The sequence below is a fragment of the Salvelinus namaycush genome, chromosome 30 (genome assembly GCF_016432855.1).
Source record: "Salvelinus namaycush isolate Seneca chromosome 30, SaNama_1.0, whole genome shotgun sequence".
Lineage (NCBI taxonomy): Eukaryota > Metazoa > Chordata > Actinopteri > Salmoniformes > Salmonidae > Salvelinus > Salvelinus namaycush.
In genome coordinates, this window is record NC_052336.1 from 5,645,693 (window position 1) to 5,672,913 (window position 27,221).

At 41.8% G+C, this 27,221-nt stretch overlaps 2 protein-coding genes across 6 annotated transcripts; both read right to left on the reverse strand.

The window, feature by feature from the left end:
• Nucleotides 1-6,056: 6,056 nt before the first annotated feature.
• On the reverse strand, nucleotides 6,057-11,388 carry LOC120025228 (F-box only protein 22-like). Its single transcript, XM_038969706.1, has 7 exons — nucleotides 11,207-11,388; nucleotides 10,515-10,647; nucleotides 9,795-9,882; nucleotides 9,451-9,549; nucleotides 8,468-8,620; nucleotides 7,985-8,150; nucleotides 6,057-7,603 (listed from the first exon to the last, which is right to left on the reverse strand). The coding sequence occupies exons 1-7, from the start codon at nucleotides 11,335-11,337 to the stop codon at nucleotides 7,210-7,212; spliced, it is 1,164 nt and encodes a 387-aa protein (XP_038825634.1). The 5' UTR covers nucleotides 11,338-11,388; the 3' UTR covers nucleotides 6,057-7,209.
• A 1,909-nt stretch (nucleotides 11,389-13,297) lies between these two features.
• LOC120024970 (tropomyosin alpha-1 chain) lies at nucleotides 13,298-25,977 on the reverse strand. Of its 5 annotated transcripts, none has more exons than XM_038969363.1 (9): nucleotides 25,864-25,977; nucleotides 25,160-25,285; nucleotides 22,732-22,865; nucleotides 21,718-21,835; nucleotides 18,638-18,708; nucleotides 18,381-18,456; nucleotides 18,108-18,170; nucleotides 17,810-17,879; nucleotides 13,298-14,294 (listed from the first exon to the last, which is right to left on the reverse strand). In XM_038969363.1, exons 1-9 carry the CDS (start codon nucleotides 25,975-25,977, stop codon nucleotides 14,221-14,223), a joined length of 846 nt encoding a protein of 281 aa, XP_038825291.1. In that variant the 3' UTR covers nucleotides 13,298-14,220. The 5 variants fall into 5 exon arrangements, with proteins under 5 accessions (XP_038825291.1, XP_038825293.1, XP_038825294.1 ...); XM_038969366.1 differs by lacking the exon at nucleotides 13,298-14,294 and adding an exon at nucleotides 15,715-15,886 and having other exon boundaries at nucleotides 22,732-22,760; nucleotides 25,181-25,285; XM_038969362.1 differs by lacking the exon at nucleotides 13,298-14,294 and adding an exon at nucleotides 15,715-15,886.
• Between the last annotated feature and the right edge of the window lie 1,244 nt (nucleotides 25,978-27,221).

A 27,221-nucleotide genomic window follows, 5' to 3' on the forward strand; every position in this document is an offset into this window, starting at 1 on the left:
GAATTCCAAATGAGCTGACCGATGAGGTGCTCCTCAGCAATATCATTGAGCTCTGCCTCTGTCTGTAACAGGGACATTGTCGTTTTCCCTCTCTCTCTCTCCCTCTCTCTTTCTCCCTCTCGCTCAGCCTCTCTCTGTCTCTCTCTCTCTGTCTCCCTTTCTGTCTCTCTCACTTTCTCTGTGTGTGTGTCTGTGTGTGTGTGTGTGTGTGTGTGTACGTGTGTGTCAGTGTGTTTGCGTGCATGCCTGTGTGTACAATACCATATTTATTATTCAGGGAGAGAGATGAGGAGGTCAGAGAAGTCTGGTAAAGAGGGAAACGTCTTACTGAGCACAGATCGTGTTCTGGGGGGGAGAGATCTTACTGAGCACAGGTCATGTTCTGGGTGGGAGAGAGATCTTACTGAGCACAGGTCATGTTCTGGGGGAGAGAGATCTTACTGAGCACAGGTCATGTTATGGGGGAGAGATATCTTACTGAGCACAGGTCATGTTCTGGGGGGAGAGAGATCTTACTGAGCACAGGTCATGTTATGTGGGGAGAGAGATCTTACTGAGCACAGGTCATGTTATGGGGGAGAGAGATCTTACTGAGCACAGGTCATGCTCTGGGGGTGAAAGATCTTACTGAGCACAGGTCATGCTCTGGGGGTGAAAGATCTTACTGAGCACAGGTCATGCTCTGGGGGGTGAAAGATATTACTGAGCACAGGTCATGTTACGGGGGGAGAAAGATCTTACTGAGCACAGGTCATGTTATGGGGGGAGAGAGATCTTACTGGGCACAGGTCATGTTATGGGCGGAGAGAGATCTTACTGAGCACAGGTCATGTTATGGGGGGAGAGAGATCTTACTGAGCACAGGTCATGTTATGGGGGAGAGAGATCTTACTGAGCACAGGTCATGCTCTGGGGGTGAAAGATCTTACTGAGCACAGGTCATGCTCTGGGGGTGAAAGATCTTACTGAGCACAGGTCATGCTCTGGGGGTGAAAGATCTTACTGAGCACAGGTCATGCTCTGGGGGGTGAAAGATATTACTGAGCACAGGTCATGTTACGGGGGGAGAAAGATCTTACTGAGCACAGGTCATGCTCTGGGGGTGAAAGATCTTACTGAGCACAGGTCATGCTCTGGGGGTGAAAGATCTTACTGAGCACAGGTCATGCTCTGGGGGTGAAAGATCTTACTGAGCACAGGTCATGCTCTGGGGGGTGAAAGATATTACTGAGCACAGGTCATGTTACGGGGGGAGAAAGATCTTACTGAGCACAGGTCATGTTATGGGGGGAGAGAGATCTTACTGGGCACAGGTCATGTTATGGGCGGAGAGAGATCTTACTGAGCACAGGTCATGTTACGGGGGGAGAGAGATCTTACTGAGCATAGGTCATGTTCTGGGGGGAGAGAGATCTTACTGAGCACAGGTCATGTTCTGGGGGGAGAGAGATCTTACTGAGCACAGATCATGTTCTGGGGGGAGAGAGATCTTACTGAGCACAGGTCATGTTATGGAGGGAGAAAGATCTTACTGAGCACAGGTCATGCTCTGGGGGTGAAAGATCTTACTGAGCACAGGTCATGCTCTGGGGGTGAAAGATCTTACTGAGCACAGGTCATGCTCTGGGGGTGAAAGATCTTACTGAGCACAGGTCATGCTCTGGGGGGTGAAAGATATTACTGAGCACAGGTCATGTTACGGGGGGAGAAAGATCTTACTGAGCACAGGTCATGTTATGGGGGGAGAGAGATCTTACTGGGCACAGGTCATGTTATGGGCGGAGAGAGATCTTACTGAGCACAGGTCATGTTACGGGGGGAGAGAGATCTTACTGAGCATAGGTCATGTTCTGGGGGGAGAGAGATCTTACTGAGCACAGGTCATGTTCTGGGGGGAGAGAGATCTTACTGAGCACAGATCATGTTCTGGGGGGAGAGAGATCTTACTGAGCACAGGTCATGTTATGGAGGGAGAGAGATCTTACTGAGCACAGGTCATGTTCTGGGGGAGAGAGATCTTACTGAGCATAGGTCATGTTCTGGGAGGAGAGAGATCTTACTGAGCACAGGTCATGTTCTGGGGGGAGAGAGATCTTACTGAGCATAGGTCATGTTCTGGGGGAGAGAGATCTTACTGAGCACAGGTCATGTTCTGGGGGGAGAGAGATCTTACTGAGCATAGGTCATGTTATGGGCGGAGAGAGATCTTACTGAGCACAGGTCATGTTCTGGGGGGGAGAGAGCTTACTGAGCACAGGTCATGTTCTGGGGGGGACAGAGAGGAGATACACACACTGGGTGGTGTAATGTACTATACTTACTGAGGGTTAGCCATGTTGGTGGATGGTGATGGTGATGGACAGAGGAAGAGGAGGAGGCTATGATCTTCACTCAGTTCTCAGTCAGGCTATGCCTCTCTTAGCTTCTGAGTTCACCACACCAGATAGACTCTGCTGGACTCATGTTGAACCTGGGGATTAAATTAAATATCAATTACACCTGACATGTACTACAACCATATTACATCCATATTACACTAAGATGTTTATGAGTTCAGTAAAACATTGTATAATGGCACCAGAAACCGTATGGGGATACTGAGACAATGAAGAACTATAATTGTAGCTTGAAGAGTAACCTACAACAGCAATTCTTCAACATAAAAGATGATTCATTCTATGTCTATGGTAAGAGCACATCACCTGCATGTCTGCTGGATAATACTCATGAAGAGCTGCTCTCACCATAGAATGAGTCCATTGTTGAGTTACTGCTGTGAAAATCCATTACGCTTGACACAGGACATGCATGAGTGAAAACCTACCCAGGTGCTTGGTCTTTATTTAGATATGATTGATGACAGACAGTGACACACTATTATGACAACCCCCTGAGAGTATGGTATGTGTCATTCAATAACACTTTAAACGCAAGACATACACTACAGTACCAATACTTTAAATGGAGAAGATGTGAGAGACATTACAGGTCAAATCTTTCTGTTGCCCATCATTACATTTCAGATGGTGCTGGTGAGAAGGTCTATTGAGAGACTTCTACTAAAGACTACAACAACTGAAGGTTGTCAGCACATCCCAACCTCCTGTATAAAGGGTTATGTTCAGCAAATTCTCTTGAATACCCTTTTTTCGACCATGGTGTTTGAATGGTGAGAGTTCATAGACTGTGCTTTGCCTGATCAGCACAACATATCAAGTAGAGGTCTGTCCACTGGTCTCTGCATGACCTTAATAAGCTACAGGAGCCTATCAGTTCAGATCCATCTCGCCTCTAATCTACTTACTATATAGTGCACTACATGTAAGTGAGCCTATGTAGGCCATTTGGAACATGCCCTGGGTCTCACACAGTTCATTGAATAGTAAAGTAGGCTAACGGCCCCTTACTTCATAACTGAGGTTTCTTCACACTAACTTCATTTTACAAGGCTTTTCTGTAGCACTGCATAAAATTCAAAGCACAACTCAGCCCCATATCCACGTCAAAACCAAACTTACAGGTAGCTTGACATGCAAATGTTTGCCTCCCTGTTCGGGAACTAATAATAATGTAACCCTACTGGAAATTGTAATTGAAACGGACTAAGCCAAGCATTAATCCACGTTAGGACTATACTTAGTCGCTGTAGTACCTGAATATAGAAGCAGAGACTCGAGAGACTATAGTAGCCTAGTGCGTAAAGCGGGGGTGGTCCCCGTTGTCGGCTACACCGAGGGAGTGCCCCGGCAATGTACAACTAATCTATTATTCAGTTGAACCAAAGAGGAACCTTCCTACCTGTCTTGATTTACATTGTTGACAATCTAATCGAGCCTCCCGTTGGCCGCGTGCTCGTGATAATGTCTCCCTCTGTGATGATCAGTGTGAGTGAGGCTCGTGCTCCAAGCTCGTGGGGATGTGTAGGCTGCTGCCTTCCTTAGCACTTTTACATTGGACAAGCACCCCTGCCGCTGCTGCTGCTTAGAATCCTGTGCAAAACGAAAAGACTGGAGCCGAAATGCAAGCACCATCGTCGTTCAGCAAGATTATATTAAGTGTCCCTGACTGACCACCAAATAACCAGCTAACAGCATCATTGGAGAGTGGAGGAAGAAAGGTCAGAACGTTGTGTGTGTTGTTGGCTACACCGCACCAAATTTGCTAGTGAGGGTTGAGGGCTTCCCCCGCGATCGCAGAAGGGACTCCTTGCTGCCGAATATAGACCTCCTCTTCCACAAGGAGCTGTCTAGGTGCTGAAAACGTGATTAACCTCCGGCTTCTCTAGTGCTACGCTGTGATGCCTGGCTCTCTCCCTTCAAACCCGAGAATAGTAGCATAATCCCCGCGAAACAACGTCAAAAACATTGCCGTCTCTTTTCATGCCGAATAGTGGCAGTATCGAAGCTCTAACATTGTCATTGCTTGCTTCGGTCACGAATCACATGTTTGCTCTCAGTGGATTCTAGTTCCAAATCCTGATAACCGAATGAAAACTGAGGTACAGTCACCTCACTTGATTTGTAGCCCTATAGCTTTATGCCCGAGCTGCCTTTCTCCATGTCCATAGGCTTTACGTTTTTTATCGTTTCGTAAATTCAAGATACTATGGGAATATAAATTATCTTTCTACCAATTGGTTTAGAAGTTTGTCATTCACCAGGAATAGCCAGTCGATGGTTAGAGCGCACATCAATCAATCTCATAGCGTCTTCGCAGCCTTATATCAAACACGCCTGCTTGTCAAGGTTAGGCTTTCGGAAATGGTCGATATGAAATAATTGTAGTCTATGATAGAGCAATTCTGAACAATTAGGCCTGTTATATAAGAAAACATATATATAAATTGCAAGTTTTACTATTCTGTTATTCTTTCATTTAAATGTTAATATAAGTACATTGGTTGTAGAATATATTGGAAGATGTTCTGAAAATAATTAGATGCAAATTTTTTCTCCATTATGATAAATCAGGATACCTAAACCTGAAGTCCACGTTGTGACTCTTGTGCAGGAGTTAGAGATAGAGAAAGCCAGAGAGTGAGGAGACATTTCAATGGCAGTCATTTATTGAATTTGAAATAAAATCAAACATATTTGGCACACATAGTTGAAAAGTGCTTGTAACCTTAAACATTTTGCTCATCATATTAAAGCAAAAAAAAAACGATTTAAAGAACAATTTTAAAATAATCCCATTAGCTCTACACAGAATGGTTGTGTGTTATCATTAGGTGTGTTGTCTAATGAACATAATGAAAGTGTATAAGGTGACAAAGATGCATGTTCCTAAAATATGTCTGCTATAAAAAAAAAGTTTGTTATCCAGATGAAAAACTATGTTGAGTGTACAGTATTATTTGGGAAAAGTTAGGTCACAGAAAACTATGAACAGTGATCTTACATTTCCCCATTACAGAGTATCAGGAGAAAACTTGTATGCTATCCTGAAAAGTTATACCTTAAAATAGCTTATTCTAAATAAAAAACAGAAGCAATCAAAACCATTTAGTCAAACATATAGGTTAGTAAAATTGCACATTCATCTCCAAAGAACTGTTTTGAACTTCCTAAACATTTCTCATACCTTCATACCTCATACCTTCATAAACAAAACAAATACTGTCATCAGGAATGTCTTCAGAATTATAATATGTTCGTAAATTCAATGAATGAAGCAGAATATTGTACAGAATCCCAACTACAAAACTGTTTGTACATGGTATGTTTATCACACAATCATATAATGGTGGGAATACCCTGTTTGGGAGTGGAACACGTAAAATAATAACACACATTTTAAAACCATCAGTTCCAATGAAGCAACAAATATGACCTTACAAAGAGATTTTGTCTAAACCACGGAATCCATTTGCGTAAATAGAAGCTAGTGAGGCAATTCCACAATAACAGAATGACAGCACAAACCCTCATTCTGTTACCAAACTTTGCATCTTTTAAAAACATTTTTTTAATTTAGCCACGTCAGTTAAGAACAAATTCTTATTTACAATGACGGCCTTGTTCAGGGGCAGAACAACAGATTTTTTACCTTGTCAGCTCGGGGATTCGATCTAGCAACCTTTTGGTTACTGGCCCAACGCACTAACCACTAGGCTACCTGCCGCCCCACTGTTCACTGTTCTTCAAGTAAATGTCTTTATAAAAGTCATCCTTATGCATAGATGGTTTGTTTAACTTTGCAATCATTGCTTCCTGTTTGACATAAAATTTCAAGTGAAAAATCAGTCTCAGCCTCACTCTGTTATTGTGGAATTGCCCAGTGTGTGAAATAGTCTTATAAAGGTAGTAGGAATAGGCCTTGATTTAATTGCATTTCAAAAAGGGTTTCTCCATATCTAACACTAAAAGAGGGGCATGTGTCAAAGCACATACAGGAGAAAACATTGAAATCAAGACAAACTGTTACTTTCCTTATCTTCTTAACTAAAAAGTGCCTGATCGGTAATCTCAACAAGTATTTATAATAATTAATAACAATTATATTTGTTAATTGGACATCAAGTGTCAGTAACTTTTCACTATAAGGTGTAAGAAACCATCTGGTTAAGATTATTACTTAGTTTCAGTTCTATGTTTTGAATATGTGCATAACATTTGGTGAGTAATTCAGGATAATATATATGTGTTTTACATGGGGAAGTCCACTGTATTATTTTGTAACAGAGGACTGAGATGAATGGACAGTATTTTCTTCTCTGATTCTCATCAGCACCTTGTTAAACTCACTAACATATCAGCAATATTTTCTTTTCAAGTTTCAAACTGATCAATGCATGATCAAGTAAGTATTTGCCTCTATCGCAGCCAATAAAACATTGCATTTCCCCCCAAAATTGACAAAGTTAAAACTTTACATTGGGAAAAGTTGAACACAACAAAAAGAAAGACATCTACATGTTGTAATCCACTTCAAACAGCATCACATACCACCATGGCTGAGAGTTAAGATTCTACAACCAAAATGTTGTTGATCCTGATTGTTATGTGTACAGACAGTCTTCTGAACTAGACACCAGGGTTGTATTCATTAGGGCACACCGTTTCAAAACATTTTGTAACGTAAAACAGGTGTTTCTTATTGGACCAGTTATGATAGTACCTCTGCTTCTTCCGTTTCGTACCTAATCAATAGGAACCTGAAGTGAACAAAACAAACTGTAGTTTGAATGTAAATATGACCATCGACTCCTCAGCCAAGGTGAACTAGGGTCATAACAGTGGTGTATCCATGCTGCAGACTGTCCGTATCCGTGTCACACAGAGTATAGTCCTCCTTCACGATACGATCACACCCGATCTCCCCGTTACCAAAGAAGCCAAACAGTGGGATGTTGGGGAACACCGTGCGGAAGGTGTCAGCCTCCACGTTACGTTGGTTGTTGTAATAGTTGTGTCCGCGGCCCACGCAGGCAAACATGAAGCCCAGGGTGTTCCTCTCTGGGAGGTTGGCGGCTTTCAGTCTCCGTATGGTGGCCTCGGCTGCCTTGGGGCTGCTCACGTCCTGCTCCAGGAGAACACTGGCCCCCTGGATCCTTGGACCGCTCAGAGCCAGACCCACCACGCCATACGACCCCCGGCCACAGCTATGGAGAAAGACAAACCACTGTCACATAACTGTATAGTAATACTCTAAGCTAAACCCTAACCCCAGTACCACTCAGGGCCAGACCTACACCACCGCACGAGCCCCATCAAGTTACAGAGAACGATGGCGGGACAGACAAAAACAAAGTCACAGCTGCATAGTAAGAGTAGGGATTCCCAAACTTTTCATGTCGAGGCCCTCTGAATATGATGAGCCTCCAGCTGAGGACCCCCACTACCTTAAAAAATATGTTGTTTTGCCGCTTGGTAGATTACTAGGGGGTCGCAATAAATAAGACCTCAGACCCCTGTTTGAGAACTCCTGACCTTTCTCAGCATTGAAAAGAACAGTACATGTTACAGATCACTCAGGTACTCACCACTCTCTTTCAGGGGAGAAGACATTCTCCACATGACCCCCAGCGATGAGAGCCTTGCTGCGTGCCAAAGGCTCCAGGACCTGGTTAAGGAAGCGGGCTGCTCCGGGTTTGTAGGCTTCATAGCCAAAGAGCAGCACCACACGCAGATCAGGGTTATTCACCAGCCCTGAGGGGACAGGAAGACAACAGAGAGGGGTCAGAGATGGAATCATATGGTGGACGGTTGGCTAGAGCCAAGGATGTGTTTAGCATACTGTAGAAATGTTTGTTGCCATCTCTTTTCTGTAAATATTGGTATTTATCACTCACACTCATATACTAATCCTAGTATCAACTTTACACTGCAGGGTTTGTATTGGGCTAGAACAAGACCTGCACTGACCAGCTTAATGGTTGACTGTGGTACCCCTATGTGGGAGAGCGGAGAAAGGTATATTTCTGAACTGGTCATCATAACTTCAACTCCCAGTCGGTCACACCAACCTGCTTCCTCCAGGTGTGACTCTGAGATGGTGCGTTTGCAGAAGTGAAAGGGGCGGATGTCCACTCCCTCCATCCTAGGGAACATGATAGCGTAGCCAGCTTCTCCTTCTTGGAACTCCTTCGGTGGACCCGAGTGGGAGCCACTGGGAGTTACTGTGGGGGAAGATGAAAAGAGACTCAGCAGCAACTCTTGGGAGGACATTGGAAGTTTGCTTAAAAAAAATCAACATTTTGGCAAATGCCTTCTTCAGGGTAACTGTGGGAAAAGGCAAAAGGACAAATCATACTGTCAACCAATGTCCTTTTCCTTATATTGGTAAATGTATCACCTGTATGATGTACATTTAAAGTAGTTAGCTAGCTAACAGTAATTGCATTTGAGCATATTGCATGGCGTTCCACTTCTCTGCTTCTCTAAGCACCCAATCTATGTGACATAACAATATTTAACACATAACAAATCAATATTACCTAGCCAGATTTTCAGTTCACGAGCAAAGACACTATCTGCATACTTGGTTGATGGAGTGTCACTTCTCTCCAGCTTAGTGATTATATAGAGTAATACAGAGCACAGACCCTGTTGTCAGTCCTGGAATAGTAGGCTATCTATCGACATATCTAGTCGCCATGCTTCTCTTCCCAGCTCCAAAGTAGAGCACCCTATGCTAATATGGCAGGGGGAGATTAATGTGGACCATCCCCTGTTGACAGGTGACCCATTCCTCTGTGATACGCTTAAGTGAGCTGGTTAACATTCAAAAACTCTGGTAGATGAGAATGCACAACACGCATCAAAGAGGAAAGGACCTGAATGTCATGCACTGGCAGCAGCCTGTGTCATGAATTATGGCACAAGAGCTAGCTATCAGTGGTTAGTGTTGTAGGAATTTTGTGTTATAACATATTACAACACACAAAATAGTTACCACATGGTGTTCTGGTCATTAGGAAGGGAAATATGAAAATACTGTGGTTCTTACAAACAACACCAGGAGTAGCAATGGCCATGATGTCACATCCATTGGGGAACAGCCTGTTCAGTTCCTCCACTGAGTCTGGACTGTGGTGAGTCTTGCGTGCTGCAAGAGGGGATACAGGTTAGAACATGCCTTACATTTAGATTGTTACTGACTGGGTCTCTAATATAAGCAGCAGGTTTCACAACTTAGCCTACAACTTTTAATAACTTAACACGTGTTTAGTAACATAAACTAAATGGAAGTTTGCTAGTAGATAAGAGGCCACAGTACTTTTTACTTCTCGGCCCAGGATTATTAGTGTGCTTTACTACAGAGTAGTAAATGTAGTACATGTTACATCTTACCCTTTTTCTGCTTGTAGCAAGAGTCTTGTCCACTGAAGGTCTCGCTGTCCACCATAACCAAGACTGTTTTGGGCAGCAGGTAAACATTCTGCAAACATTAAGAGAGAGGTGTTTCTACAGTTTTCAATAATGTCAGACTCCACATACTGCACACAGACTGTCTTCCACTGTAGGTGCCAGGCTATAACTTTACTGTGTTCTACTAGCCTACTTGTAGGACTGTTGCAAAAGCATACAGATAGATATGCATAATGTCAAACAAGCATGCCTCTGGCTAATCTCAGTTAACCCAGAACTAAAGTCTTGCGTAATTGGTCAGATGCTCGATTAAGTTCTGGGTCTGTACATGTTAATAGAAGAGATGCTAGAACGAGGAGTGGAACCGGATTGAGGAGATCCACTCTTTGCAAGTTATAGGTAAATGTATGGGCCAGATGTCCCCTCCCCTTCCAAAATTAGAAAATATGCTAACACCTGTGAAACCTTGATTTGTCCAAATATAAAACCAGTGACAAAAAACTGGAACTACTTCTGCTCGTTATCAATCGGAGCTCATAGTATAAAGACAGATCTACGGTACCATTTATGTTTATGTAGTCTGTTCACGAGATACTACTCTCTGGCATGCAATCATGTCAGCTCTATTCATGACACTTCTATCAACAATTCATGAACGTTCTCCTGAAAAAGACCCTGTGTATTTCCAGTAGTCAAACTGACCTTCACTTCTTCAGCCAGGCTGTGGCAGAGAGCATGGCCGTCATAGTTGGACGGTCCAGAGGCAGACACCCACGTCAACTTCTGCTGGACCCTCAGTACTCTCCGTGCACAGTTCATCCACAGTCTGCAAACACTGCACAATAAGGAAGACAGTCGTCGTTAGCTCTCACTCTCATCCTGGCATGACAAGGAAGTTGTTTTAAAAAAACATGATACCTACGACCAGTCTGGGGATAACTAGCTAATGTTAGCTAGATTCCAAGCATTTCTTAGCTAGCTAATTTAGCGGTCAAACACTAATCTGTAATACAAGATTATTACTAAAATACTGTTGCGCTAGTTAACGTATGCTAGTTTCACATGGCTGCACGCCTTTTTTGCAAGCAAAACGTATACAGCTAACAGACACATTTGGTGTAGATTGCTAGTTAGCTACATATATTCAGTTCCAGTCCTGTTTAGAATTTGGAACGTGCATTGCCATTGTTGATAAAAACACTGTGCTTGCTAACGTTAGCTAGCTAGCTGACTGTGGCTAATCGGTCAGTGTTATCCGGAATCCTTGGGACATCCCTACCCCCACCCCCCGAAACCCTACCCTTACCGGGGGGGGGGGCGTCCCAAGGTTCCCCGATAGCACGGACCGTGGCTAATCTAGCTAGCTAGCTAACGTTAGCTAGCTAGTCACTTACCAAGCAATTTGGAGCAGGGATTTGGTTGGTACAAACGTCAAAATTCTCTCCACTACTTCTGCCACATTACTGAGAATGTATTCTGCCGTGCATTCATCTGAAACGCCAGAAAAGTCTGTATTTCCATCCATATTTCCTTCGCAAGATCTTGGCAGCTAGCTACGGATTTGTCTTTTGACCTTTCACTAATGCAAATCGCATAGCTAAATATCGAAAGCAGTGTTCTGGAGAAAATACACAATTACTGCCACCTAGTGGCGAGTACACTTTATCTGCCTAGTATGTACAAATCAAATCAAACGTTATTTGTCCATGCGCCGAATACAACAGGTGTAGACCTTACAGTGAAATTCTTACTTACAAGCCCTTAACCTACAATGCAAATAGTCTGGGTAGCCATTTGATTAGATGTTCAGGAGTCTTATGGCTTGGGGGTAGAAGCTGTTTAGAAGCCTCTTGGACCTAGATTTGACCCTCCGGTACCACTTGCCGTGCAGTAGCAGAGAGAACAGTCTATGACTAGGGTGGCTGGAGTCTTTGGCAATTTTTAGGGCCTTCCTCTGACACCACCTGGTATAGATGTCCTGGATGGCAAGAAGCTTGGCCCCGGTGATGTACTGGGCCGTACGCACTACCCTCTGTAGTGCTTTGCGGTTGGAGGCCGAGCAGTTGCCATACCAGGTAGTGATGCTACCCGTCAGGATGCTCTCGATGGTGCAGCTGTAAAACCTTTTGAGGATCTGAGGACCCATGCCAAATCTTTTCAGTCTCCTGAGGGGGAATAGGTTTTGTCGTGCCCTCTTCATGACTGTCTTGGTGTGCTTGGACCATGTTAGTTTGTTGACGATGTGGACGCCAAGGAACTAGCTCTCAACCTACTCTACTACAGCCCTGTCGATGAGAATGGGGGCGTGCTCGGTCCTCCTTTTCCTGTAGTCCACAATCATCTCCTTTGTCTTGATCACGTTGAGGGAGAGGTTGTTGTCCTTTCACCACATATATATATATATATTTTGTGTCATATATTAATGGATTACATTTTCAGTCCATTGGCATTTGAGAAAGAATTATCCTCATTAAAAAAAACAAATTTTATCACTCCAAAGAAAGTTTTTTTTTGTTGTAGTTTCTATATCACTGCAAAATAACACAAAAATAGTAGGCTATGCATGGTCCTGGAAATATCATTTTTATTATTAAATGGATCGATTCAAGGAGGTACCACCTTGGTTGATGATAATGATTATGTGTTGAAAGTAGTATTAGACTGTGTTTACACACGCAGCCTATTTCAGATTTTTTGGGGCAAAAAAGTTGATCTAATTGGCCAAAAGACCAATTAGTGGAAAAAGTTCAGAAATGGGATGCCTGTGTCAACGCAGCCTTGGAGAGCGAGTTAATGATCATTGTGCAGTAGCTTCACACCAACACTAGAGTGTAGTCTTCACACACTACATCTGCTTCCACTTGTAAAAGATATGAGCCAGATCTTTCTAAAGGGCATTTACAAGTCAAACACATTTCAACAAAATCACAGTTGACTTAGTGGAGACTGGACTACAATTCTAACTGTACCCCTTATCTACAAGTGTAACCACTGTAAAATAATAGCACAGATTACAGATGTCAGCATGTTTTCTGAAAGTGACACTTCATAAATGTGATTGTGGGTTTTTATTTATATATTACATTCACATAATAAAATGAACAAGAGACACACACCATCAAATCAAACATGTATGATATTTGACAAAAAAAAACATTCCTGTGGCAGTGACACTGGACATGAAATGATCTAGGTCGATCTATTTGAGATTAAATGAACATACTGTACCTCCAGCCTCGCTAAACATTGTATCAGTGTACATATTGCACATGCTTACTTTCTTTTAAATATAAGTATTGTATATCACTGAGGCACCAGCACATACATATGAAACATGGACAATAAATAACTAAAGAACAAGTTACAAAAGCAGAATAAAAAAGTACAAATGTTAAACCTTGGCTTCGGTTATGGCTTAATTGGTCAAGAATAATCCTGTCCATTATAATAGCTTTAATAAATCAAGTGCACATTTTATCAATTAAATGTCACTTTAACATACAAAAATAAATGGTATATGAGTCAAGTGACTACTCAGCCATATGTCTGCTTTGCTGTCTAGCTAACATCCAGTTAAAGTCCATTGTGTTTGTTTTCTCAGCCCCTCTGAGAGCTGAGAAAACAGTCAAGCCCCAGAGATCTCCACAAAGAGGGCACGGAGGAGCACTCCATGGCAACGGCAGGTGAGTGTTGGTGTGATCATGGTGTAATGCTGGACCAGGTCACAGCAGGTGAGCGGTGCAGTCTTGTGTGATAATGGACCATGTTGTTGCATGTTATTGAGGTCCATGAGTGTCTGATCCAACATTTGATCCAACAGTTCTCATCATTAGCCTGACAGAGTTTGTCTGTCAATATACAGTACCATTAAACATGTTAAATTCATCACTATGTGTGCAACATAAAAATGAAGCCTGCAGACTATTTAAAATTTTTGACCACAATGAAAATGACTTAACCAAGCGTTTCACAGACCCAATAATATTGAATGAAGATTGTTATAGTTAAAACTTTAAAAGGTGGTCCCTGTGTATATCCTTAGTCAACCACAGTCAGTAGATATTGTTATAATGCACACTCATATCAAGCCTTATCATACATTGTGGGTCAGTTTCACAGACCCAGATTATGCCCAGAATTACTCCTGTACAATGGACAATCTTTCAGTCATAGACTTATAGACAGTGATCCAGTTTATGTTATCTAAATTGAATTGCTGTTCATGAAATAACAATTCCAGATGTTGGTTAACTAAACAAAAATAGGCCTGCGCTTAAATCCATCTGTGAGTCTGTGAAACCTGCCCTCTTCACCTGCAATGTGAACATGCATTTCATTTCTCTGATGCTCCGCATTTTTTCTTCTAATTTGAGCACAGTGCTAATTTCACAACACATCCAGTAATAGTTTAATCCTGATTTAACACCACTCTCAGTTCATTGGAAAGAAGACGATTTCTCTCAAGCTGCCGGTACAGAGGGTCTTTGCAGTCAGAAAGCAGGTTAGGAGAAAATAGAATAGAGAGAACAAAGTGTGTTAGTACAGAAAGATAGAGTCTTGTGTCATGCTACAACAGCACACACAACAAATACCATTGTTTTCTACCCCCTGCCTAAATGATCACATCTATCTGCAAACAAAGAAATGGCTCCCTCACCTCAATGTGGAGATGGTGTGACTGTGAAATGACAATTATATGTTTACAAAATATCCCCAATGTTACACAAGTCACTATTATCTTTTGGCTTTGAACATGAAGCAAAGTGTGACCGTCGGGAATGCTGAAACAGGTACATTTTCAGTTTCTGATCAATCCATGTAATTGAACTCGTCTGGTTAAAGAAGTTGAAACCATGCCTGAGGTTGGTAGAGAGGTCATGGCCGCAGCCCTCTGCACTTACACAATCCACTGCCTGAGTGGGGTCAAATCCCTGTCCCACCGCACCTCTACACAATATTTTTTATCTATCTCTCTCCCTCTAAATTTCTTGCCTATCCCTGTAAATAAACACTTTATACTTTTTTTAAAGAATAAGCTCTGTGGATGTGCTTTTGTCCAAATGTAAGCACATGTTTTGTTAATACTACTACCATAGTACCATAATGCCAACCAAAATCAAATCAAAAACAAAAAACATATGTTTGGGAAGAGGAGCTTTCGGTTTTAATTCAAAGCTGCTCAGTAATAAATTTAACAGAGAAACATTTAAAGACAGGAAATGAAATGAAGGAAATTAAGAACTACAGATTTGAAGGGTAAGGATGGCTGACATGGATGGATGTAAAGTTTATTTTACAGAAAGCAAAATGAGTCAGGGTTCTGTACAAAAGGTGGTCTATAGGATGGCAGCAGCAGCAGAGGCCCAATGTGCGGTGGTGCTGTGGTAAAGAAGAGACGTGGAGACATAGGGGACAGGATGTTGGCCGATACTGCCACATAGTTGTAGTAGAGAGAGGCCTCTCAACCAGCGGGTGGTATCTGTGATGGTTGTGAGATGATGTAAACAATTTAACTGGAAAAGAATGAGAGGAAAAACAGAACGTGTTGGAGGGACAAATCGTAGAAAGGCACGTGACTGATATGACATGCAGGATGGAAACCACAGCACACAGAACAGAAAGCAGAGCCAGGTACTCAAAAAGGGTTGAGAGGTACACTATTCTGGAAGTTCAATTTAGATGTTTCTAAAAGCATGTAAAAACTGACCGTACAACTTTAATTGTACAATGCATGTTAGATTCTATATAGTTTTCTCAGCCTAACAAAAAAGCCACTAGTTAACTACAAAAGGCAAAAGCTATTTGCTGTTGCATGGCAGAAGCGTAAAGTGAGTCAGAATTAGTAGGCACTGAAACTAAAATGTGAGTGGAAAAATCCAAACAGATGAAACACACAGAAAAATATGCCACTAGAGGGAGTATACAGTAGAAAACATTGTGAGTGGGTGGGACCTATGCACAACGCACAAGCAGACACAAGCAGATGATAGATTACATGGAGGTCATGTCGTTGAGGGCGTGGTCCAGCTCCTCGCTGATGGCCTTGTACTTCAGCTTCTGTGCATACAACTCATCTATTATGGGTGGAGTGGAGGAGGAGGAGAGGAGTGGTGGAGGAGATGACATTGATGGGGTGATAATGAAGGAGGGTGGGGACAGCAACAGAGATGATAGACAGAGCAAAGAAAGGAGGGGAAAAGGTAGGAAAAAACAAAGGATTGTCAGAGAACTGAACGAAATAAAATAGAATGTCAAACCGAAAAAGAATAAGGGAGCAATAGGATGTGCACAGGCCACTAATGCCCTGTTAGATTGTTTAGACCAATCAGGAAACGACTAACTGAAACCCTGATGAAGGCAGCTTGCTGTCGAAATGTTTGTATCTATTTAATACATATTACATCGGAGTGGTATAGTGTGTAGCTGCTTTCTTTTCCAAAAGGAAATGACATGGTCTCCAACCAAATTATATAGAGCTCCATTGTGAATGCTTTGTAATTCCACAGCATCACAGTCACACCAACAGTGTTTGTTAGGCTAGTGCAGGCCAGGGAAAGAAATGTCTCATGCTGCCATAATTTCAGCTGTGGCACTGGCTTAGTCTGCCGAGCACAGAACTGACTGTGTAGAATGTAGATCCAGTATCTGATGACACCACAGAGGAGGTGATGAAAGGTTAGACTTGACAATATTTGCACATTACTCTTTTTAAAATTCTTCAAGCTCTGTCAAGTTGGTTGTTGATCATTGCTAGACAGCCATTTTCAAGTCTTGCCATAGATTTTCAAACCAAAACTGTAACTAGGCCACTCAGGAACATTCAATGTCATCTTGGTAAGCAACTCTAGTGTATATTTGGCCTTGTGTTTCAGGTTATTGTCCTGCTGAAAGGTGAATTTGTCTCCCAGGTTTTCCTCTAGGATTTTGCCTTTGCTTAGCTCTATTTTGTTTATTTTTACCCTAAAAATCTCCCTAGTCCTTGCAGATGACAAGCATACCCATAACATGATGCAGCCACCACCACACTTGCTCAGTGATGTGTTGTGTTGGATTTGCCCCAAACATAACACTTTGTATTCATGATATAGAGGTAATTTCTTTGCCACATTTTTTGTAGTTTTACTTTAGTGCCTTATTGAAAACAGGATGAATTTTTTGAATATTTTAATTCTGTACAGGCATCCTTCTTTTCACTCTGTCCTTTAGGTTAGTATTGTGAAGTAACTACAATGTTGTTGATTCATCCTCAGTTTTCTCCCATCATAGCCATTAAACCCTCACTGTTTTAATGTCACCATTGGTCTCATGGTGAAATCCCTGAGCGGTTTCCTTTCTTTCCGGCAACTGAGTTAGGAAGGACGCCTGTATCTTTGTAGTGACTGGGTATATTGATACACCATCCAAAGTGTAATTAATAACTTCACCATGCTCAAAGGGTTATTCAATGCGTGTGTTTTTAGTTTTTTTACCCATCTACCAATAAGTGCCCTTCTTTGCAAGAAATTGGAAAACCTCCCTGGTCTTTGTGGTTGAATCTGTGTTTGATATTCACTGCTCGACTGAGGGAACTTACAGATAATTTTATGTGTGGAGTACAGAGATGAATGAGGTAGTCATTCAGAAATAATTGTAAACACTATTATTGCACACAGAGTGTGCCCATGCAACATATTATGTGACTTGCTAAGCAAATTTTTACTCCTGAACTTATTTAGGCTTGGGGTTGAATACTTATTGACTCAAGACATTTCAACGTATCATTTTTTATTAATTTGTAAACATTTCTAAAAACATAATTCCTCTGATATTATGGGATATTGTGTGTAAGCCAGTGACAAAATGTAATCAATTTTAAATTCAGGCTGTAACACAATACAACGGCGGGTGAATACTTTCTGAAGGCACTGCATATGTCCTGTTTTACTATACAACTTACCTCAGATTTTCACATAGAAAATGCTTCACAATATATGAACTGAAAGGAAAAAGGTCCATACCCTCCAGATCATCAATGGTCTTCTCAAGCTTGGCCACGGACCTCTCAGCGAACTCAGCACGGGTCTCAGCCTGTGGCACAAGAGGCAGACAAGATGTGATGAGTGTCTCCCATCCTCATCACACCAAAACATGTTTCAACATAGATATATAATACAATGTCCAGTGTTCTCCACCCTTTCTATGGTCCCACTTTACAGAACATCTAGTGGCTAACATGCTAACGCTAATGTCCAACTTTAGCTAATGGTAAAGTGAATGGAAACAGGGGCTAATTTGCTAACACTAAAGGGAACTCACCTCCTTTAGCTTGTCTGTGAGAACCTTGATCTCCTCCTCGTACTTGTCCTCCTTCTGTGAGTACTGTAGTGACATAGTGGAGCGCAGGTCAGAAAGTCATCATCACAGCACTACCGACATGAACTGGTTCAAGGGATAACAGGCAGAAATGAGTGGGCCTACTCAATAGAGTTACCTCCCTTTATCTCTATGGCTATACTAGCAGGCAATGGGGATATAACCCCTGACTGCAACGACCTGAGAAGACATACATTTGTCTAAACAGACACCTACCTTCTCTGCCTGAGCCTCAAGAGACTTCAGGTTGTTTGTGACTGTCTTCAACTCTTCCTCAAGCTCAGCGCATTTGCTGGTGTTTTAGGTATGGTTGAAGGAGCAGAGGAGGAGAAGGAACGAATGCAATAGGAGGACCGACGGGGGAAAGAAACAAGAGTTATAACAGGGCAATAAGTACACAATAAGAGTAACAGCAGGTTGTCTCCAAAGCAGTAAATTGTGCTGTATTTTGTGGTTGGTTCCAAAGTTTTTACCCTTCAGAGAGCTCAGCGCGCTCCTCTGTACGTTCCAGATCACTCTCAATGATGACCAGCTTACGGGCGACCTGTTTTCACCCATAATAGGACAACACATCACTATAGCACATTGGTGCACCAAGCAATCAATATGTTATATGTTTAGTTTCATGTACAGGTCTATATGCTGTCTGTTTCCCACACGCGCACACATACACACGAGGACCTCAGAAGTACAGTGCCTTCGGGAAGTATTCAGACCCCTTCAATTTTTCAAGGACATTCTGAGACTTGTCCCAAAGCCACTTCTGCGTTGTCTTGGCTGTATGCTTAGGGTCGTTGTCCTGTTGGAAGGTGAACCTTCGCCCAAGTCTTTGTTCCTGAGCACTCTGGAACAGGTTTTCATCAAGTATCTCTCTGTACTTTGCTCTGTTCATCTTTCCCTTGATCCTGACTAGTCTCCCAGTCCCTGCCGCTGAAAAACATCCCCACAACATGATGCTGCCACCACCATGCTTCACCGTAGGGATGGTGCCAGGTTTCCTCTAGAGGTCGACCGATTAATCGGAATGGCCGATTAATCGGGGCCGATTTCAAGTTTTCATAACAATCGGAAATCGGTATTTTTGGGCGCCGATTTGCCGTTTTTTTTTTACACCTTTATTTAATCTTTATTTAAATAGGCAAGTCAGTTAAGAACACATTCTTATTTTCAATGACGGCCCAGGAACGTTCTGCCTTCAGGGGCAGAACGACAGAGTTTTAACCTTGTCAGCTCGGGGGATCCAATCTTGCAACCTTACAGTTAACTAGTCCAATGCTCTAACACCTGATTACATTGCACTCCACGAGGAGCCTGCCTGTTAGCGAATGCAGTAAGCTAAGGTAAGTTGCTAGCTAGCATTAAACTTATCTTATAAAAAACAATCAATCAATGACTGTCATTGCTCCAATGTGTACTTAACCATAAACATCAATGCCTTTCTTAAAATCAATACACAAGTATATATTTTTAAACCTGCATATTTAGCTAAAAGAAATCCAGGTTAGCAGGCAATATTAACCAGGTGAAATTCTGTCATTTCTCTTGCGTTCATTGCACGCAGAGTCAGGGTATATGCAACAGTTTGGGCCGCCTGGCTCTTTGCGAACTAATTTGCCAGAATTTTACCTAATTATGACAACATTGAAGGTTGTGCAATGTAACAGGAATATTTAGACTCATGGATGCCACCCGTTAGATAAAATACGGAACGGAATAAACGTTTTGTTTTCGAGGTGATAGTTTCCGGATTAGTCAAAGGTATATGGTTTAGAGAGAAATAGTCGACGCGTTATAATTCCTGTAATAACTTGTGGCTGAATTTGAAAGGGGTTCCTTCGTTATTTTACCGTTCATGTCTTCCATAGAGAATGTCTTGATCTACTTCAAATAAGGTCTGTGTTTCGTGCAGGCTTAAACCGCCTCGACGTTTTGATACCCGTGTAAATCTCACTAGGACAAGGTAACATTTGTCAACATATTTTCATAAATCCACTCTACAATTTTTTTTATCTTCGCTTATATTTAGCCAATATTGATCAGAGTTACCTTGTCCTATGGATATCTACACAGTTATAAAATTGGCACGGTGATGTAAGCCTACACGAAACACAGACCTTATTTTAAGTGAATCTAAAAATATCCTATGGAATAAATGAAGGAACCGCTTTTCAGATTTTGCTAGGTGTCATGGGAATTATGACTCGCACTTTGGTTGTCAATTCTTACCATGCCCATTATTAAAATAGGATTTCCTGCATATAGAAATTAAAGTTTTTGTTTTCAACATTCATCACAGGTAACTTAAACTCTATTTTTATTCAAACAGTTGAGAGTATTTGTCTCCTAAGCAGACTCTTCAGTATCATTGTCACTTCAGAGCAGTGTGTGTGTGTGTGTATTTATGTATTATATTAAGTTAAAATAAAAGTGTTCATTGTTCATTCAGTATTGTTGCAATTGTCATTATTACAAAAATGTGTGTGTGTATGTTATATATATATATATAATATATATATATTTTTTTTTTATAAATCGGCCGATTAATCGGTATCGGCTTTTTTTGTCCTCCAATAATCGGTATCGGTATTGAAAAATCATAATCGGTCGACCTCTAGTTTCCTCCAGATGTGACACTTGGCATTCAGGCCAAAGAGTTCAATCTTGGATTCATCAGACCAGAGAATCTTGTTTCTCATGGTCTGAGTCTTTAGGTGCCTTTTGGCAACTCCAAGTGGGCTGCCATGTGCCTTTTACTGAGGAGTAGCTTCCGCCTGGCCACTCTACCATAAAGGCCTAATTGGTGGAGTGCTGCAGAGATGGTTGTCCTTCTGGAAGGTTCTCCCATCTCCACAGAGGAACTCTAGAGCTCTGTCGGAGTGACCATCGGGTTCTTGGTCACCTCCCTGACCAAGGCCCTTCTCCCCCGATTGCTCAGTTTTGCCGGGTGGCCAGCTCTAGGAAGAGTCTTGGTGGTTCCAAACTTCCTCCATTTAAGAATGATGGAGGCCACGGTGTTCTTGGGGACCGTCAATAATGCAGACATTTTTTTGGTACCCTTCCCCAGATCTGTGCCTCGACACAATCCTGTCTCAGAGCTCTACAGACAATTCCTTCAACCTCATGGCTTGGTTTTTGCTCTGACATGCACTGTCAACTGTGGGACCTTATATAGACAGGTGTGTGCCTTTCCAAATCATGTCCAATCAATTGAATTTACCACAGGTGACTCCAATCAAGTTGTAGAAACATCTGAAGGATGATCAATGGGAACAGGATGCACCTGAGTTCAATTTCGAGTCTCATAGGGTCTGGGTCTGAATACTTATGTACATAAGGTATTTCTGTAATAAATTGGAAAAAGATTATAAAAACCTGTTTTCGCTTTGTCATTGTGAGGTATTGTGTGTAGATTGATGAGAATGTATATTTATTTAATCCATTTTAGAATAAGGCTGTAACATAACAAAATGAGGAAAAAGTCAATGGGTCTGAATGCTTTCCGAAGGCACTGTATATAATAAAGTATCAGCCTAAGGAATGCTAGGAAACTCACCTCCTCGTATTTCCTGTCAGCCTCCTCAGCGATGTGCTTGGCCTCCTTCAGCTGGATCTCCTGCAGCTCCATCTTCTCCTCATCCTTCGATGCTCTGTTTTCAATCACCTTCATGCCTCTGGAGGATGGAATAAACGGGGGGAACATATGTCAGGGATAGGAGGACATTGCATGTTGTCTTGTTTTTTAAATAAATAAAATGTTGATAAACTAAAAGGAATAGGAGGACATTAATCTGCAGCCCAACAGTCCACACACTGTGGGGGCCATAACTACATTTGGCACTTGCCTATTGTAACACAATAAATCTGGTAGTGTGCTTATGCATATTTTACAAGAACTCTTCTCAATAAGTGTGCTAGTTAAAGAGATTGAACATGATCTTAAGCACTTACAAATTTGTCACATATTGTACTTATTGGAATTCATAACATACTGTATCATATGAATTGCAGAATATTGTAAAAAAAAAAAGCAGGATGTAACATATCATAAGAAATGGATGTCGTTGTACACAATTGTGCACAATTTACGGGGCTCCATTTTGGCTCGGCTTCTTCTAAAACTACTGTCTGAAATGATACAATACCTTTATCATGCATCCTTTACTGAACACTTTTAAGAGTGAAATGATAACATTATTACTGTGGTCTTGTGGATTGATGTCATCTATATGGGTTTGGTGTTGATGACTGGGTTTGAGACAGACTGACGGGTCTGATGATGGCTGTGTCTATACTCCTAGAAGAAATGGTTTCAAAAGGGTTCTGCGGCTGTCCCCATAGGGGAATACTTTTTGACTCCTGGTAAAACCCTTTTGGGTTCCATGTAGAGGCCTCTGTGGAAAAGGTTCTACTTGGAACCCAAAAGGGTTCTACCCGTAAACAAAAGTGGTTCTTCACAGGCTTCTATGGTGACAGCCAAAATAACCATTTTTGGTTCTAGATAGCACCTTTTTTGTCTAAGAGTGTAGTGTATGATACAGAGTCGGAGTCTCTGAGTGCTGCTGCTCACCTCTCACTCTCATCAGCAGCCTTCTCAGCCTCCTCCAGCTTGGTCAGAGCTGTGGCCAGACGCTCCTGAGCACGATCCAACTCCTCCTCAACCAGTTGGATACGTCTGTTCAGGGAAGCTACATCAGCCTCGGCCTAAGTGAGCACAACATGGAGAAACCACAATGTCAACCTGATGCACACACAGACAGTCACACTTTCTTGCATAATACAGTATCTGGAGAGATGTGTAGTGTAATGGAGGAGGTTGGAGGTCACATTTGGACACCTCTGTGGGGGGCTTCTTAACACTATTGGGGATTAAGGTTTAAATGTGTGAGAAAGGGATAAGGGCCCAGACCACACTGTATTTTATTTATTTATTTAACCTTCATTTAACTAGGCAAGTCAGTTAAAGAACAAATTCTTATTTACAATGACGACCTACCCCAACCAAACCCTAACCTGGACGACGCTGGGCCAATTGTGCGCCGCCCTATGGGACTCCCAATCACGGCCGGTTGTGATACAGCCTGGAATGGAACCAGGGTCTGTAGTGACGCCTCTAGCACTGAGATGCAGTGCCTTAGACCGCTGCACCACTCGGGAGCCCCTGTAATTTCTAATCTAATCTCCAGCATTATATATAACATTCTATAGACAAGATTGTATAAAATATACATTTATATAGGCCTAATTGGTATGTTTGGAAAGGCAGTGACCAATATAAACATAATAAGCTGACAATTATGTAAATGTATGTAGCTACAGGAGGTGTAGGATGATAGTGTATGATGGACTGGAGCATGCTGAAACTGCAGCAGCCTAGGCTAATGTGTTTATTTTGGAGCCTTCCTGCCTGCCACGTTTTACCATTAAATCGATTCTCACTGTCCCATTTCTCCATCCTTTTAGCACATCACATGACAGACAAAATATAGATTTTTTAGTACCGTAAAATCATCTATATTCTGTCTATCGTTCTACCAAGCGTGTTGATCAGATTTATACTAATACTGTCGTCAGGCAGGCTGCAGACTAATTGTCTTAAATTATTAGCCAGGGCTTACGGATTCTCTCGCATCCCTCTCCAGACCCAGTTCCTTCTGCCGCCTCTCTGCCGACTCTTCTGCACCGTCAGCCTGCTCTTGTAATGCTTTAATTTTCCTTTTTACAGCTTCCAACGACGTTAGCCCGGCCATTTCGCTTGTTTACTGCCTATTTTCTATTGCCTACGCCTTTTTCTAACGGTTCTCGGGACAGAAACGCGCAACGATGCCGGGATGAGAAAATCTGCTCACGTCTCTGTGTTTTTTTCCTACAGCTACTGGGGAGGCTGGGACTTGCGCTAAATGACACCGGAAGTAACACATTTCATACATTGCGCAAAATTGCCTCAAAATATTCAGAAAGATTTTGTTAAAGAGGTTTTTATTTTTTGTATTATAGTGAGATAATATGATTATGTCATAATGACTTATTGGCCATTAGCCTATAATGGGCACTCTGCTCAGAGCCCCCCCCCCCCAACAGGCTCATGTTAGTGGTGTTGTGATTGCGCATCATATCTGGGATATTCATTTATTATGGGGGGATTAAACCTATAATAAACGTTTTAAAATAAGCATTTAAAATGTATTTAAAGATATTAATTGTATTTAAAAATAAAAATCGATTACATAAGGACAAAAGTAACATGATTATCCCAATTCATAATAATGATAGGCTACTTAGAGTATAAATATTTTTGGTACCATTTTTGTTTAATGTTTTTTTTTAACTATAATTACTATCATAATTTGGTGTTCTTTCTAAACTGACACAATAAGATGCATGTTTCCTATAAGAACAAACGTTTAATTATTGGCGTCCCCTACAACATTCTCAATAAAAGGAGAAGTAAAAGTTTTAATTTGACGAGTGGAATATAATGTATGACACCTACAAATCTAAATTAAAGGTATTTAAAATATTCAAAAACTTCCACCAAACTTTTAACTGAAGTTCTAAAGGGCCCCCATTTTAACCCAACAGGTTGCGGGGTGCACAGGGTACACTGCCAACACCTGTCAGCTGTAACTTGGCCATATAAAACACAGCTAAATTTAACCTTCTGCTTGCATCTTCGAGGAGGGTGGCACACAACGCACATTTGTTAAGCCTACAGTTTGTCTACTCAGTCTTATTCAGTTTCAATGAACACATGTGGAATATTGCGCATGGCAGGCCAATGGTCGAGCCTAATGAAGACGCAGGTATTAACCATAAACGATTATGTAGGCTATTCCAAACTGAAACAATAAAATAATCTTAACGTATATGTATATGTATAATGACTAGGCCTAGAATGAAAAATGTTGAGGTTCAATGTTAGCAGACTGTTCGTGGTCCCCCTGAATCCACTCTAACACTTCGGAAAGGTTTATGCCACCGCACCTCTTCAAACTTACGTCTGTGGCTTTCTTCTCAGCGAGTTCAAGTTTCTCCTGGGCATCTTTAAGAGACTCAGAGTACTTGTCCAACTCATCCTCTGTTCCCTTCAGCTTCTTCTGCAGCGCTACCAGGTCATCCTCAAGCTGATAGTTGGTGGAGAATATCATCAGTCAATTGGGGTGTGCCATAAGCAGCGTGGACGCACAGCCAGAAACAGACAACAAAGGGAAGAAAACAAAAGCCAAGAGTCATGGAAAAAAGGCAAACACTTACAAATGCTTCATGATATCTTCTTTGTCTTTGGACAAGTATTTACATTTAATTTATTCAATCCACTCACAACACTAGAGTGGCATACTTTAATCAATAGACTACACTATTCATGTTTTATGGTAAAAAATCTAACGCTGATCAAAGAATATTAGTTTATAGTAGGCTTAATCCTGCATAATGCAGTATAAATGAATCGGTCAAACAAGAAATATTATCAAAAAATTCCTGGAGTAAAATATTGTCACACCCCAAAAACAAATATATTTCTAATACGATTAAATACAACAATCAATACTGATCCTCATACGCATCCTCTGAGACTTAATTTAATCCATATCGAGAGAGAGAGAGAACGCTCCAAAGCACTCCGTGCCCAAACATTTGACGCACAGTGCCAAAGGCACCCGTGCGAAATAAGACAGAACCCGATTTCTCTATGGATGCCGACCTGTTTGCTCTTGTCCTCCGCTGCCTTTTTGTCTCCCTCAGCTCCCTCAGCTCTGTCCAAGGCATTCTCCTTGTCTAGCTTAAGCATCTGCATCTTCTTCTTGATGGCGTCCATGACTGCTGTGTTGTTGGGGTGGCCTCACCAACTAACAAAAACCAAACTGAGTAAAACGCTGAGAAGCTCCGCGCGTCTGAACCACACTGAACGTGAAGCTGGAGTGCTCGAGCTGACTGTAGCTTGTCAAATATGTACTATAGCAGAGGAGTTACTGGATCCCCATGGATACCAAATACTTTTTGGGGAAACGACGGCAGCTGCTCTCTTCCGCGGGTCCTGCCTTTTTTATGGCTCTCCTCGGCGATTCGCTGATCCAATACATTTTACCGTTGATAAGACTATATATGGGTTATGGGCGAGAAAGTGGCACCCCCTCAAAGACGTCTGTTCCTTTTTCAAACACTGTGCTGAGACGTAGGCTACGGCCAAGGAAGTCAGTTTGGGGAGTGGGGGTCAGTTTATGCACAAGGAAGTGAAGGTGGACAACAAAAACATGATCTTTGACTGGAATTGCTCATTTCATTCTGGTAGGATAACTTACATTTCCTCAACACAGCAGTTCAAAGAAGGCTTGATAGAGTAATATTTATAGGAATAAATAATGGCATAGTAATCGTTGTTTATGTTACCATTCCTCCAACCAAATTCATGTTTAAAATAATTGTGTCACCCACACTTAGTTTAGCCATTGACCCCTCTTGATTATGAATCGTGTCTCCACTATGAATCATAACACCTGAGAGATGGGGTCATGTAACTCTGATCTCCAAAGACAAAATAAGCAGTTATTAAAGCAGACAAATTTAGTCTAATGTTTAAAAGGGATTGTCCCTGGGAGGGGTGTCATATTATCTATGCTGAAGTGTTCTGTCAGTGATACCACACGGTAGAGAGGAGAGGAGCACGTCAACAAGTCCCTCAAGATATTGTTCACAATCTGAAGAGGGGCATCAGATAGTGTTATATTCAACAGTGGCATATCATCGAGCTTATAAGTGCCTTGGGAGTTCATTCAAAATGGCCACAGGGAAAGAAACGAGTGCTTTGGCATTTCAGCAATCCCCCTCTTCCTCTGTGACAGTTCACAGGTCCAGGGGAGTCAGTCACAGCTGTCACACATGAACAGTGGAGGAGGAACCAGAGACCTGTCCAAACACATTGTGATTGGCTGTATGGTATGGACATATACCCTCAAGTTCACTTTTAGCTAAATTATTTCTAGGATATATCTTTATGGGGAAGATAATGGAAAAATGATGTCTAGTACTTACATTTATAGTACATTTTACTTTACAGTACTC

Bases quoted from the DNA above. Each gene is read 5' to 3' on its own strand.
- LOC120025228 (XM_038969706.1), bottom strand. From the start codon at position 11,337: ATGGATGGAAATACAGACTTTTCTGGCGTTTCAGATGAATGCACGGCA. The intron at 8,151-8,467 runs GTTGGTGTGACC...CTGTCCCCTCAG, and splicing joins GTCACACCTGGAGGAAGCAG to GGCTGGTGAATAACCCTGAT. The intron at 7,604-7,984 runs GTGAGTACCTGA...CTTTCTCCATAG, and splicing joins TTCTCCCCTGAAAGAGAGTG to CTGTGGCCGGGGGTCGTATG.
- LOC120024970 (XM_038969362.1), bottom strand. From the start codon at position 25,977: ATGGACGCCATCAAGAAGAAGATGCAGATGCTTAAGCTAGACAAGGAG. The intron at 18,709-21,717 runs GTGAGTTTCCTA...GGGTGAAAACAG, and splicing joins CTGACAGGAAATACGAGGAG to GTCGCCCGTAAGCTGGTCAT. The intron at 18,457-18,637 runs GTAAAAACTTTG...CTAAAACACCAG, and splicing joins CGCGCTGAGCTCTCTGAAGG to CAAATGCGCTGAGCTTGAGG.